The sequence below is a fragment of the Pan troglodytes genome, chromosome 15 (genome assembly GCF_028858775.2).
Source record: "Pan troglodytes isolate AG18354 chromosome 15, NHGRI_mPanTro3-v2.0_pri, whole genome shotgun sequence".
Classification (NCBI taxonomy): Eukaryota; Metazoa; Chordata; class Mammalia; order Primates; family Hominidae; genus Pan; species Pan troglodytes.
Window position 1 is genome coordinate 75,692,989 of NC_072413.2, and position 13,182 is coordinate 75,706,170.

General features: G+C 42.4%; 1 protein-coding gene across 2 annotated transcripts in view; it reads right to left on the minus strand.

Annotated features, from left to right (window-relative positions):
- Positions 1-13,182, minus strand: part of SNW1 (SNW domain containing 1) — a 66,592-nt gene that overhangs the window by 23,546 nt on the left and 29,864 nt on the right. For both annotated transcript variants that reach the window (XM_063792692.1, NM_001280438.1), the window contains 1 exon segment: positions 10,568-10,729. In XM_063792692.1, coding sequence (XP_063648762.1) covers positions 10,568-10,729 — 162 coding nt within the window.

Genomic DNA, 13,182 nt, shown 5'->3' on the forward strand with positions numbered 1-13,182 from the left:
ACATGGTTATTATCTGTCTCCCCTATTAAAACAATAAAAACGGGCAGGGCACGGTGGCTCACGCCTGTAATCCCAGCACTTTGGGAGGCCGAGGCGGGTGGATCACCTGAGGTCAGGATTTCAAGACCAGCCTGACCAACATGGTGAAACCCCGTCTCTCCCAAAAACAGAAAAATTAGCCAGGCATGGTGGTGGGTGCCTGTAATCCCAGCTACATGAGACGCTGAGGCAGGAGAATCGCTTGAACCCAGGAGACGGAGGTGGCAGTGAGCCGAGATCATGCCATTGCACTCCAGCCTGAGCAACAAGAGTGAAACTGTCTCAAAAAAAAATAAAAAAAAAAGTGTCTCCTGTGCTTTATAATAATGACTGGAGATATTTGATCAATATTTTTTGTACAAATGAATAAATAAATGAATTTTAGAGATATTCTGTTACATGCTAAAGGTGTTTATAGGCCAGGAACAGTGACTCACACCTGTAATCACAGCGTTTTGGAAGGCCAAGGTTGGAGGATAGCTTGAGCCCAGGAATTCGAGACCAGCCAGGGCAACATGGCAAGACCTATCTCTATTTTAAAGAATGGATGGATGAATGAATAAATAAATAAGTTTATATTTTAGGCCCTACAGAACTTTCTATAAGCTACTGATTTCCCAGAAAAAACTATCTCATGGCTATACACTAAAATCTCCAGCTTGTTTTTCTCAGGAGTGAGAAGAGGGATCAGGTAAGAAAGCCTAAGATGATTTAGCACAAAACACGTACTACTGATATGTGAGTTATTAGTGTCACCATACTCTAAGAGTGTTGATTTTGGAAGGGACCATAAAGCTCACTCTACTGAAAAGAGTGAGGTTCAGTACATTAAGATCATACAGCTACTATCTGACCTCAAAAGTCTTATTTCCTCTCAGCATGGAAAAACCTATACAACCCTAAGCTGAAAATTATATAACAACACAAGAAAAAAATACCAATTCTATGAAGAGTTAATCATGAAGAGTTTATCCCTTCTCCATAGCAACGGTTATAAGGAAAGGATTCTAAGTAAATGGCTCCCTGGTAGTCATGTATGTTCAACATAAACTGTCAATACTAATTTAGCATACAAGAGTCATTTGCTGCTCCTTATTTGGGCATTCCAAAGTTAATAACCCTTCAAATGAGCATCAGTAAGATTCTAGTATCTCACAAGGCTGAGTGAAGGACATCTGAAGAGCAAGATTCCTCCATAGTAATTAATTATAAAACCCCCCATTTTTTTTTTTTCGAGACGAAGTCTTGCTCTTGTTGCCCAGGCTGGAGTGCAATGGCGTGATCTCAGCTCATAGCAACCTCCGCCTCCTGGGTTAAAACCATTCTCCTGCCTCAGCCTCCCTCCCAAGTTGCTGGGATTACAGGCGCATGACACCATGTCCAGCTAATTTTTGTATTTTTATTAGAGATGGGGTTTCACCATGTTGGCCAGGCTGGTCTCGATCTCCTGACCTCAGGCGATCCACCCGCCTCGGCCTCCCAAAGTGCTGGGATTACAGGCGTGAGCCACGGCACCTGGCCAAAACCCCAAATTTTTATAGTCTGAGAATTAAATGTGCTGAGGAAACTGAGTACCAGGAGGCAAATGGGCTGGGGAGCGTTTTCTGAAAAATACAATATACTCTTGAAAGTATCAGAAGCAAAAATAAGCTTTGTCAACAAGATAAAGTAGTAACTCATCTGTGAAACAGATATTTTATTACAGAAAACTGGCAAAGAACTAGACTGACTAAAAGGATAAGCCTGTCAAAACATTCACTATGTGAGGTAGAAAGAAAACGCTAATCTAGCTTAGCTAGTGTGTGAAATCATACAAACAAGATAACATATAATTTATCATGGGGTCAGTTTAAAGTTGTTACGGTTTTTTAGGGGTAATACGTTGAAGGCATTCTTTTGGGTATAGTATGTGTGTAACATTTCGTTTCTTTAAGAGATAGGGTTTCATTATATTGCCCAGGCTAGTCTCAAACTCCTGGCCTCAAATGATCCTCCCACCTCAACCTTCCCAAAGTGCTGGGATTACAAGCATGAGCCAATGCACTTGGCCTGTATGTAGTATTTCTTACATAACTATTTCAGAGGGAAAAATACATACACCAAGCCCTTTATTTCAAGATTTTTCACTTGGCTGGGTGTGGTGGCTCATGCCTGTAATCCCAGCACTTTAGGAGGCCGAGGTGGGTGGATCACCTGAGGTTGGGAGTTGGAGACTAGCCTGACCAACACGGAGAAACACCGTCTCTACCAAAAATACAAAATTAGTCAGGTGTGGTGGCACATGCCTGTAATCCCAGCTACTCGGGAGGCTGAGGCAAGAGAATCACTTGAACCCGGGAGGCAGAGGTTGCGGTGAGCTGAGATCGTGCCATTGCACCCCAGCCTGGGCAACAAGAGCAAAACTCCGTTTCAAAAAAAAAAAAAGATTGATCACTTTCATAATTAGGAAAAAAAAAAGCATTTGGTTGTATCAAGATTTACACTAAAAAAACTTTTTCATCCCCAATTTTGTATGACTAATAAGTCGTATACACAGTACTTACTTCACATGTAGAGAATTGCCTTAGACTTGTCCTAGAATATTACGTCTTAGAATCCTCACTGATTCTTCTCACCTCTTATACCTAACACCTAGTATTTTCCATTCTTACTCATTCACTATTAATATTTCAGTGAGAACTCCCTCGTTTCTGAAGAATACCAGACCTCTCGGAAGCAAATCAGAAATCTTAGTCCAAATTCATAAATCCAATAACCTGTTCAGTCTCTGGAATAACAAATTTTTTAAATCCTATTTTATATATTATGCAGTCCATTTCTATTTCTTCTAAAACAGGAAAACCAGTGATTGTCAAACAGGGCATCACTGCCACCTCTAACTCCTTTCTCCCAGTGCCTTTGTAAATGTGTGAGGTGTTTCTAGTTAAGACAATGGGGGTAGGATGGGGACGCTACTGGGATTTATAGGTAGTGCCACTTATGCTAAACATTGTACAATGCTGAAGATGGTCCTAAACAATCAAAGTGCTCCCCCAGTGCCAATGGCACATAATAGTTACTTGATTAATGTTGAATTACTCAATGCATTCCAAACTTCATGCATGAATCTATCCACTTCTAGAAAACAAACAAACAAAAAGATATAAACCTGAGAGTGGTCCCAGTTTGGGGTTTGTTTCTAGTGGCTGCATTACAGACAAAAGCAACGATCTGGCCGGGCGTAGTCGTTCATGCCTGTAATCCCATCACTTTGGGAGGCTGCAGTGAGCCAAGATCGTGCCACTGCATTCCAGCCTGGGTGACAGAGTGAGACTCCATCTCAAAAAAAAAAAAAAAAGAAAAAAGAAAAAAAGAAAATAGCATAGGCTGGGCACAGCAGCTCACACCTATAATCCCAGCACTTTGGGAAGCTGAGGAGGATGGATCATTTGAGGTCAGGAGTTTAAGACCAGCCTGGCCAACATGGTGAAACCCTGTTTCTACTAAAAATACAAAAAAATTAGCTGGGCATGGTGGTGTGCGTCTGTAATCCCAGCTACGTGGGATGGTGAGGCAGAAGAATCACTTAAACCTGGGAGGCAGAGGTTGCAGTGAGCCAAGATTGCACTCCAGCCTGGGCAACAGAGCAAGACTCCATCTCAAAAAAAAAAAAAAAAAAAAAAAAAGAAAAGTAAAGAAAAGAAAAGAAAAAAAAGAGAAAAAACAAGGAACAATGCTTTGGAGACCTTATTTGGCCAAGATACTAAACTCCAAAAATAGATAGTTCAGTCTGAACAGTTCTACTCTATTTTGAATACAAAATAATCACCAATACAGACAGTGATTTAAACATCATTCCCTAGAAATCAGATAAAACTCCTGCTTTCCAGTCTTGAAATATAATGCAAAATGGACCAAAGCTGTATTTCATTCAAAATAACACAACCTGCCAATGCCAAATTGTTGCCCTTAGATGTTGTTTTTTCCTACCAAATGGGACTGGAGAGGTAGCACATACCAATAAAGAAGAGTGATTACCCCCAAGGAGAGATGCACCAAAACAAAGGCAACTGAAGTCAAGTGAAGGCCCCCATGGTATAGGGTAAATTTCCAGTATATGTTCTCCATGTATAGGGGCCTAATTTTCCTTTTGCAGGAGTGGACTATACTTCCTCACTGGCTTCAGAAGTGGTTTTGTGTTATACAATGAAAACCACTATTATTTGCTGAACAAACACTGGTGGACGCCTTATGTGTCAAACTTTCAGGCAGTAAGTAAGGCACCAAAGACGGAAATATAAATATATAATCCCTGCCCTTAAAAACATTATAGTCAAATGATATAGATTATGAGTGAACAGATAATTACAACAAAAGGTGAAGACTGCTAATGATAAACATTGAGAGTAGAGAAGAGGGACACTTAGTCTAGCCAGGGAAGGTCCAGGACAACACCCTGGAATAGTGAAGAGTGAGCTGAGAATGGAAAGCAATAGAATTAAGTCAGAGAATGAATAAGGGTAGAACTTTCTAGGAAAAAGAATATCCATGGGAAGTCTCAAGAGAGAATGTGTCATATTACGGGAACTACAAGTAGTTCCTCATGGCAAATATTTATAGGGAATGCTTGAACGTTTTTTCTTCTTGGCTGGGCACGGTGTCTCATGCCTGTAATCCCAGCACTTTGGGAGGCCAAGGCAGGTGGACTGCTTGAGGTCAGGAGTTGAAGACCAGCCTAACCAACATGGTGAAACCCATTTCTACTAAAAAGACAAAAATGAGCTGGGCCTGGTGGCGGGCGCCTGTAATCCCAGCTACTCAGAAGGCTGAGGCAGGAGAACTGCTTGAACTGGGAAGGCTGAGGTCGCAGTGAGCTGAGATTGCCCTACTGCACTCCAGCCTGGGGGACAAAGCAAGATTTGGTCTCAGAAAAAGTTTTTTTCTTCTTAACAACCACCTTGGCTAGGTGCGGTGGCACACAACTGTAATTCCAACACTCTGGGAGGCCAAAGCAGGCAGATCACTTGAGCTCAGGAGTTTGAGACCAGCCTGGGCAACAAGGTGAAACCCTTTCACTACAAAAAATACAAAAATTAGCCGGGCATGGTGGTGTGCACCTGTAGTCCCAACTACTCAGAAGGCTGGGGTGAAAGGATCACTTGAGCTCAGGAGTTCAAGGCTGCAGCGAGTCGTTATTGTGCCACTGCACTCCAGCCTGGGTGACAGAGCAAGACTCTGTCTCGAAAACAAACAACAACACCTATAATAGTATTTATTTTATAGTGAAAACAAACAGAATGGCTAAAACTGAACTATTTATTTTTGGATTTCAGTATTCCGATCAGGAGAGTTGAAGCTAGCCCAGAAAAGTGAGTAAGGGGTCAAGCATGCCATAGCAGCTTAGTCCTTACCCTAAAGACCATGGAAGCCACAGAAAGATTTTAATTGTGCACACTTGCGTGTATGTGTATATACATGATGAGAAAGACAGACATGGATGAATTTGTTTGTTCATGCTAGCAAGACAAATGTCAACGAGATGGTTGCAGGCTTGGCTGCAGTAAATCAAGCAAGAAATGAAAACAGCCTGAACTAAGTAGCAGAGAGGGGAATATACTTGAGAAGTGTTAAGGAAATAAGATCGTTCACAGAGAATAAATAGATGGAAGGTCTGAGGGAAACAAGAACTAGAATGAAATCTGAATAGCCTTTGAGCCAGTAAGTCCACATCTAAGAATTTAAACAAATAATCATGTTCAACAAGATGTTTGTATGTGGATCTTGAATACATTTGTTTGTAAAACTAAAAACTACCAATGCTTAAAAAAACTAGCAGATAACCATGCCATGGAATCCTATACAGATTAATAAAAAAAAAATGAAGTAGACCTATATGTACTAACAAAAATTGTCAAATGTGTTAAGTAAAAAAAAAGCAAGTCAAAGGAAGTTATGGGCATCAAAATTCCATTCATGTAAACAACAGTTTCTAAGTTTGTATGTATACATAAAATGAGGATATACATAAATATCTAAATCCATAATAAAAATTTGGAATTATAGCTCCCCCTCCCCCCTTCTGCCCACGGTCTCCCTCTCCCTCTCCCTCTCTCTCTCTCTCCACGGTCTCCCTCTGATGCTGAGCCGAGGCTGGACTGTGCTGCCACCATCTCGGCTCACTGCAACCTCCCTGCCTGATTCTCCTGCCTCAGCCTGCCGAGTGCCTGGGATTGCAGGCACGCGCCGCCACGCCTGACTGGTTTTCGTATTTTTTTGGTGGAGACGGGGTTTCGCTGTGTTGGCCGGGCTGGTCTCCAGCTCCTAACCGCGAGTTATCTGCCAGCCTCGGCCTCCCAAGGTGCCGGGATTGCAGACGGAGTCTCACTCACTCAGTGCTCAATGTTGCCCAGGCTGGAGTGCAGTGGCGTGATCTTGGCTCGCTACAACCTCCACCTCCCAGCCGCCTGCCTTGGCCTCCCAAAGTGCCGAGATTGCAGCCTCTGCCTGGCCGCCACCCTGTCTGGGAAGTGAGGAGCGTCTCTGCCTGGCCGCCCATCGTCTGGGATGTGAGGAGCCCCTCTGCCCGGCCGCTCAGTCTGGGAAGTGAGGAGCGCGTCTTCCCGGCTGCCATCCCGTCTAGGAAGTGAGGAGCGTCTCTGCCAGGCCGCCCATCGTCTGAGATGTGGTGAGCGCCTCTGCCCCACCGCCCTGTCTGGGATGTGAGGAGCACCTCTGCCCAGCCGCGACCCCATCTGGGAGGTGAGGAGCGTCTCTGCCCGGCTACCCCGTCTGAGAAGTGAAGAGCCCCTCCGCCCAGCAGCCGCCCCGTCTGTGAAGTGAGGAGCCCCTCCGCCCGGCAGCCGCCCCGTCTGGGAAGTGAGGAGCGTCTCCGCCCGGCAGCCGCCCCGTCCAGGAGGGAGGTGGGGGGGCAGCCCCCACCCCGCCAGCCGCCCCGTCCGGGAGGGAGGTGGGGGCCAGCCCCCGCCTGGCCAGCCGCCCCGTCCAGGAGGTGGGGGGCGCCTCTGCCCGGCCGCCGCCCCATCCGGGAGGTGGGGGGCGCCTCTGCCCGGCCGCCCCGTCTGGGAGGTGAGGAGCCCCTCTGCCCAGCGGCCACCCCGTCTGGGAGGTGTACCCAACAGCTCATTGAGAACGGGCCATGATGACGATGGCGGTTTTGTCGAATGGAGAGGGGGGAAATGTGGGGAAAAGATAGAGAAATCAGATTGTTGCTGTGTCTGTGTAGAGGGAAGTAGACGTAGGAGACTCCATTTTGTTCTGTACTAAGAAAAATTCTTCTGCCTTGGGATGCTGTTAATCTATAACCTTACCCCTAACCCCATGCTCTCTGAAACATGTGCTGTGTCCACTCAGGGTTAAATGGATTAAGGGCGGTGCAAGATGTGCTTTGTTAAACAGATGCTTGAAGGCAGCATGCTTGTTAAGAGTCATCACCACTCCCTAATCTCAGTACCCAGGGACACAAACACTGTGGAAGGCCGCAGGGTCCTCTGCCTAGGAAAACCAGAGACCCTTGTTCACTTGTTTATCTGCTGACCTTCCCTCCACTATTGTCCTATGACCCTGCCAAATCCCCCTCTCTGAGAAACACCCAAGAATGATCAATAAATACTAAAATAAATAAATAAATAAACAAAATATTTTAGGAAAAAAAAATTGGAATTATATGTATCACTGTAGTAACAGCAGTTATCTCTGGGAAGTAAAATAGGAGAAAAGTGGGCAGGACTGTATATACTTGTGATATATACTTATGGTATCTTTTACTATAATATATTATTTGTATAACTTTTTTTTTTTAATTTGAGACAGAGTCTTGCTCTGTCACCCAGGCTGGAGTGCGGTGGTGCCATCTTTAGCTCACTGCAAGCTCTGCCTCCCAGGTTCACGCCATTCTCCTGCCTCAGCCTCCCAAGTAGCTGGGACTACAGGCACCCGCTACCATGCCCAGCTAATTTTTTGTGTTTTTAGTAGAGACGGGGTTTCACTGTGTTAGCCAGGATGTTCTCAATCTCCTGACCTCGTGATCCACCCACCTCAGCCTCCCAAAGTGCTGGGATTACAGGTGTGAGCCACCACACCCAGCCTATTTGTATAATTTTTTTTAAAAAAATCAATATAGTAGTAAGAAAAAATGACTCCCAGGCTTTCAGCATAAACAATTAGGGAAATATCACTACCACTTACTGAGTTACAGAAATAGCAGGTAGATTAAGTGGAAAATTATGTATTTAGGTTTGGATTTGATTAAGTAGCACTTTAGGGAAATCTAGATAGACTTGCCCTTGTAGACAGTAAGATATAAGGACCTACAGCCCAGCAGAGAATACTGGGCTGGAAACACAGATTGAACAGTCATCAGCATATGAGTGGCAAATAAATTACATTAGTTAAAGAGAATGTGCTGTGTTTTTTGGTTAAAGTCACAGAATGATTAAAAGAAAAAAATATATATATAAAGAGAATGTGCTGTAAAAAAATGTGTTAAGAGACTTTTGCCAGAGAGCACCTCATCAAACTGGTTTAGGTGAGGTCATTTTGTAGTGAATTGAAGAGTGAAAGGAAAGTGAAGAAGCAGAGAGGGCAAAAACAACTCCTGAAACAAGCCTGAAAAAAGTGAAGAAAATTAGGTGGTAGCTAGACAGAACACTGCGAGTAGGTACTCAGGGAAAAGCCTATCTTTCAAAAGATAAGAAAGGCCAGGCAGCCTCATGCCTGTAATCCCAGCACTTTGAGAAGCCGAGGCGGGCGGATCACGAGGTCAGGAGATCGAGACCATCCTGGCTAACATGGTGAAACCCCATCTCTACTAAAAATACAAAAAAATTCACCGGGCATGGTGGCAGGCGCCTGTAGTCCCAGCTACTCGGGGGGCTGACGTAGGATGATCGCCTGAGCCCAAGAGTTCAAGGTTGCAATGAATTATGAGGGTGCCATGGCACTACAATCTAAAAAAGAATAAACAAACAAACAAATGACAAGAAAAACAAGCACATTCAAATGCTAACAGGAAAGAGCCGTTAGAAGAGGAGGGATGAAGAACTGTTGAGAAGATTAACTAGTAGGTAAGGTTCATAGAGGAAGAGGGAAGGGATTGAGATCCAGAATACATATGGCAAGATCAGGTGTAGATCCATGTGCAGTGGCTCACGCCTGTGATCCCAGCACTTTGGGTGGCAGAAGCAGGAGGATTGCTTGAGCCCAAAAGTTCAAGACCAGCTTGAGTAACATAGGGATATCCCACCTCTACAAAAAAATAATAAATTAGCCAGGCATGGTGGTGCACACCTGTGCTCTCAGCCACTCGAGAGGCTGAGGCGGGAGGACTGCTTGAGCCCAGGAGGTCGAGGCTTCAGTGAGCCATCATCGTGCCACTGCACTCCAGCCTGGGCAACAGAACAAGACCCTGTCTCAAAAAAACAAATAAAAAGTAAAATAAAAAAACATTAGGCTTAGACAGAAGAAGGCATTTCGTGCAAAAACAAAAGTAAAAGTCGAGGAAAAAGGACAAGTGCAGGATGAAGAAAATTGACAATTGTCTTCCAATAGTCTTTATATTCAAATAGATGGGGGAGTCACCTGCTAAGGATGAGATGGGATGAAAGGAGTAGGAATTAAAGTTTGGCGGGAGTACCAAGGGAGCTGAGCTGAAATAGGAGATATAAATCTGCATGATTGCATAATTGTCTTCCCCCAAAGCTCAGCAGCCATGATGCAGAAGCAAAGGATGGGTTGTTAGTGCTATTTTAGAGGGTAAATTGAAAAAGTTTGGTGGGGAGAGAGAGGCCAATGATAGGCACTGAAAGCTCTCAAGTATTTTTCCAAACATCATCAGTTCTAAAGAAATCTTTCACTTCTATCTTGAGTATTTATTTACAAGAAAAAAAAAAACTAGGTCTTCTTAAAAATAGTTCCTTGGCCCTGAGTGTAGCTGTTCTGTGATGAGATTATTTTAAGCAAATTTTATTTTTGGCCTATGGATTACTTCGTAGCAGGGCCATCCTAAATCTGGATAGCAAATGCTAGTTTTGTACTTAATCTAGGGCAAAAGAAGTTTGTGTAATTTATTATACTCAAATAAACTATTAAATACTTGTAATAGAGTACATGTAAGTACTCTAAGTACATGGAGGAAATGAGTCAAGACTATAGGAAAAAACTAGAAGAAACTACAGGATAAATTAAAAGTTGATGGTAAGGCTCTGGGGTTGCAGATTTTAAAAAATTTACTGGCAGTTTTAGAATGCTAGTAATATAAAGTAACTGTTTTAAAATGTACTTTTTTTCCCCCTTTAAAACAAGGTATTGCCACCCAAGCAAGAGTGCAGTGGCTCACTGTATCCTCAAACTCTTGGGCTCAGTCAAACCTCCTACCTCTGCCTCCCAAGTAGCTGGGAATATAGGTACGAGCCACCATGCCCAGCCACTGCTACTTTTAACATAATTCAAACAGCAAGAGATTTATCGTGTCCACAAAATTTAAAATGTTTCCTAAAATATTCATCATTCAGGGAAAACATGAGAGGATTACCTTGTCTTTTGACTGTCCTTGTCGAGCAATTGCATCATATTTAATTTTTCCTTCAGAATCCACCTGAATGGCCAGCGCATTCGACATTTTTTTCTTTCGTCCCATATCCAGTGGATACTGGGCCACATGGATCTCTGGAAAAGCACCTCCATCTCCAAAATCCTACACATTAGAAGTAGTTAAATAAAATAGTTAATCATCATTTGACATTCAAGATATATTCATTCATTCAACAAGTAATTGTTGAGTCCTTAGTATGCTAGATGCTAGAGATACAGCAGAGGTCCCTGCGTCTTGTGGAGTTTACATTCTAGTAGGCAAAGATATAAAAAACACATTCTTTGGCTTGTGATAAGTACCATGAAGGTAATATAAAAGAAAAAGACTGGGAAAAGGGGCTACTTTTGATAGGGTGGTTGGGGACAGCCTTTGTGAAGAAGTAACATGTGAGCTAAAGCCTGAATGATTAGAAAGCAGTCATGGGAAGACACACACACACACACACACACACACACACACACACGAAGCATTTTCTAGATGGATCAAATAGCCAATGCAAAAGCCCTGCTGCAAGAACGAGCTTGGTATATTTTAGGAAATGAGAATTCAGTGGGGCTAACAGCTTAATAAGGACAGCAGAGCTTGAGGCACAAGTTACATGAGTAAAAAACACCAGATCACAAAGGGACTTACATGCTACAGCAAGAAAATGTGGATTTCATATATGCAGGACGAAACTAAGTAAAATGGCTAGGACAAGGCAAAATATATGTGTATATATTTTAGCATATAAATACATATTTTAGTGAGGAACAGGTAAAGCTATACTTGGGGCAGAAATATAAAAGATTTTTTCTTGGAATCAGATTTTATTAACATATTATTTATTCATTGTTATGTGAGAAGCAAATGAATACAATAGGAAGGATCCAGAAATGAGTTTACTACATTTCTACTAGTGATTATACATAATTATTTAGGAGAGAGAACTGAGACTGCTAAAGTAGAACAAGCTAAATAAAGTTTGCTGATGAAATGTAGTATTTTAAAAAGGTTTATTTGATAAATGAGGATCAAGTATAATTTTTAAGTAGTTAAAAAAATTCAGTAGTATTTGCTTAGTACACTTTAAACATGATTCACACATGTATTATCTCATTTAATCCTTGTAACTCTTTAACATCATTTTAAATGGAAACATTCAGGCTTAGAAAAATTAAGCGGTGTTCCTGAGATCTCATAGGTATTATATGCAGCACCTGAACCCAGATCTTTTGAGACTCCAAAAAGCTTTGTATTTTCTACTACTATGAAATACCTTTCTTTTAGCTCAAAACAGCCAAATGAGTACTATTAAGAAATAATAGAAAACACAAATTAAAATTAATCATTTAGAGGGGGTTTGATGGAAAAAAAAGAAAATACTCACTTTTACAAGACCTCTTTAAGTAATACTCCATTAGATCTAAGATATATGAGTTCCTAAGTACAATATGCTTATTTGCTAAAGAGATGTTTGAAGTTTTTGAAAACCAAGAGAATAAAGCTGAGAGACATTTTCTTGTAAATGAGAAAGAGTTAAAGCATTCCTAAGAAAAGTGCTTCCCGTACCCAAGCCATCAATCTGACACATGCTTGGATTTGCTAGAGTTTTTCAACTATAATAAGTACTTCAGAACTGTAGCTGTAGCATTATGTGGTCATTAAGCTTGCCAGAAAATCATAGCTTTTATTTTGAAAACTAGAACAAAATGCCTTCTTCCACAGAACATTCACTCCCCTCAAGCAGCATCCATAGCATTTCCAGATTAGCTAGCCATTTCAACTTGATTTTCAAATAAGTTGTTCTGTTTCACCAGGATATATGAAACCACTGATAGCCAAGTAAGAATCTAAAAATCTAATAGCAACCAAGTATCGTAATGTTGAAATGCATGGATGAGATTTACATTCTATGTAAGATGATGCCTGTCACCCTCATGGTGCAATGTACTGACAGACCAAACAATATTTATAATGCCTCAACAGAGACACTCAACTGCTCTATTAGATGATGCCAGTCACTACTTTTTTGCCCCAGGTAAGACTCCTTGATAATCTTTCATCTTCCTCTGCCTCCCACAAATTACACTATCAGAGAGAACAAAAGCAACAAAAATCCCTTAATAATTGCAATATGACTGGCCTTCACACACCAGCATTCATAAGGACCAGAGGAAAGCTGACAAAAAAGCAACAAAAAGACCTACATGTGGGTTTTTTGGAATACATAGGACAAGATATGATCTAGTTGGGTGTTCCTCTTATAAACTCTAATAAAGAGTGTGGGGCAGGCGCGGTGGCTCACACCTGTAATCCCAGCACTTTAGGAGGCCGAGGCAGGTGGATCACCTGAAGTCAGGAGTTCAAGACCAGCCTAACAAACATGGTGAAACCCTGTCTGTACTAAAAATACAAAAAATTAGCTGGGTGTGGTGGCACGTGCCTGTAATCCTGGCTACTTGGGAGGCTGAGGCAGGAGAATTGCTTGAACCCAGGAGGCGAAGGCTGCAGTGAGCCAAGATCGCACCACTGCACTCCAGCCTGGGAAACGGAGCGAGATTCCATCCCAAAAA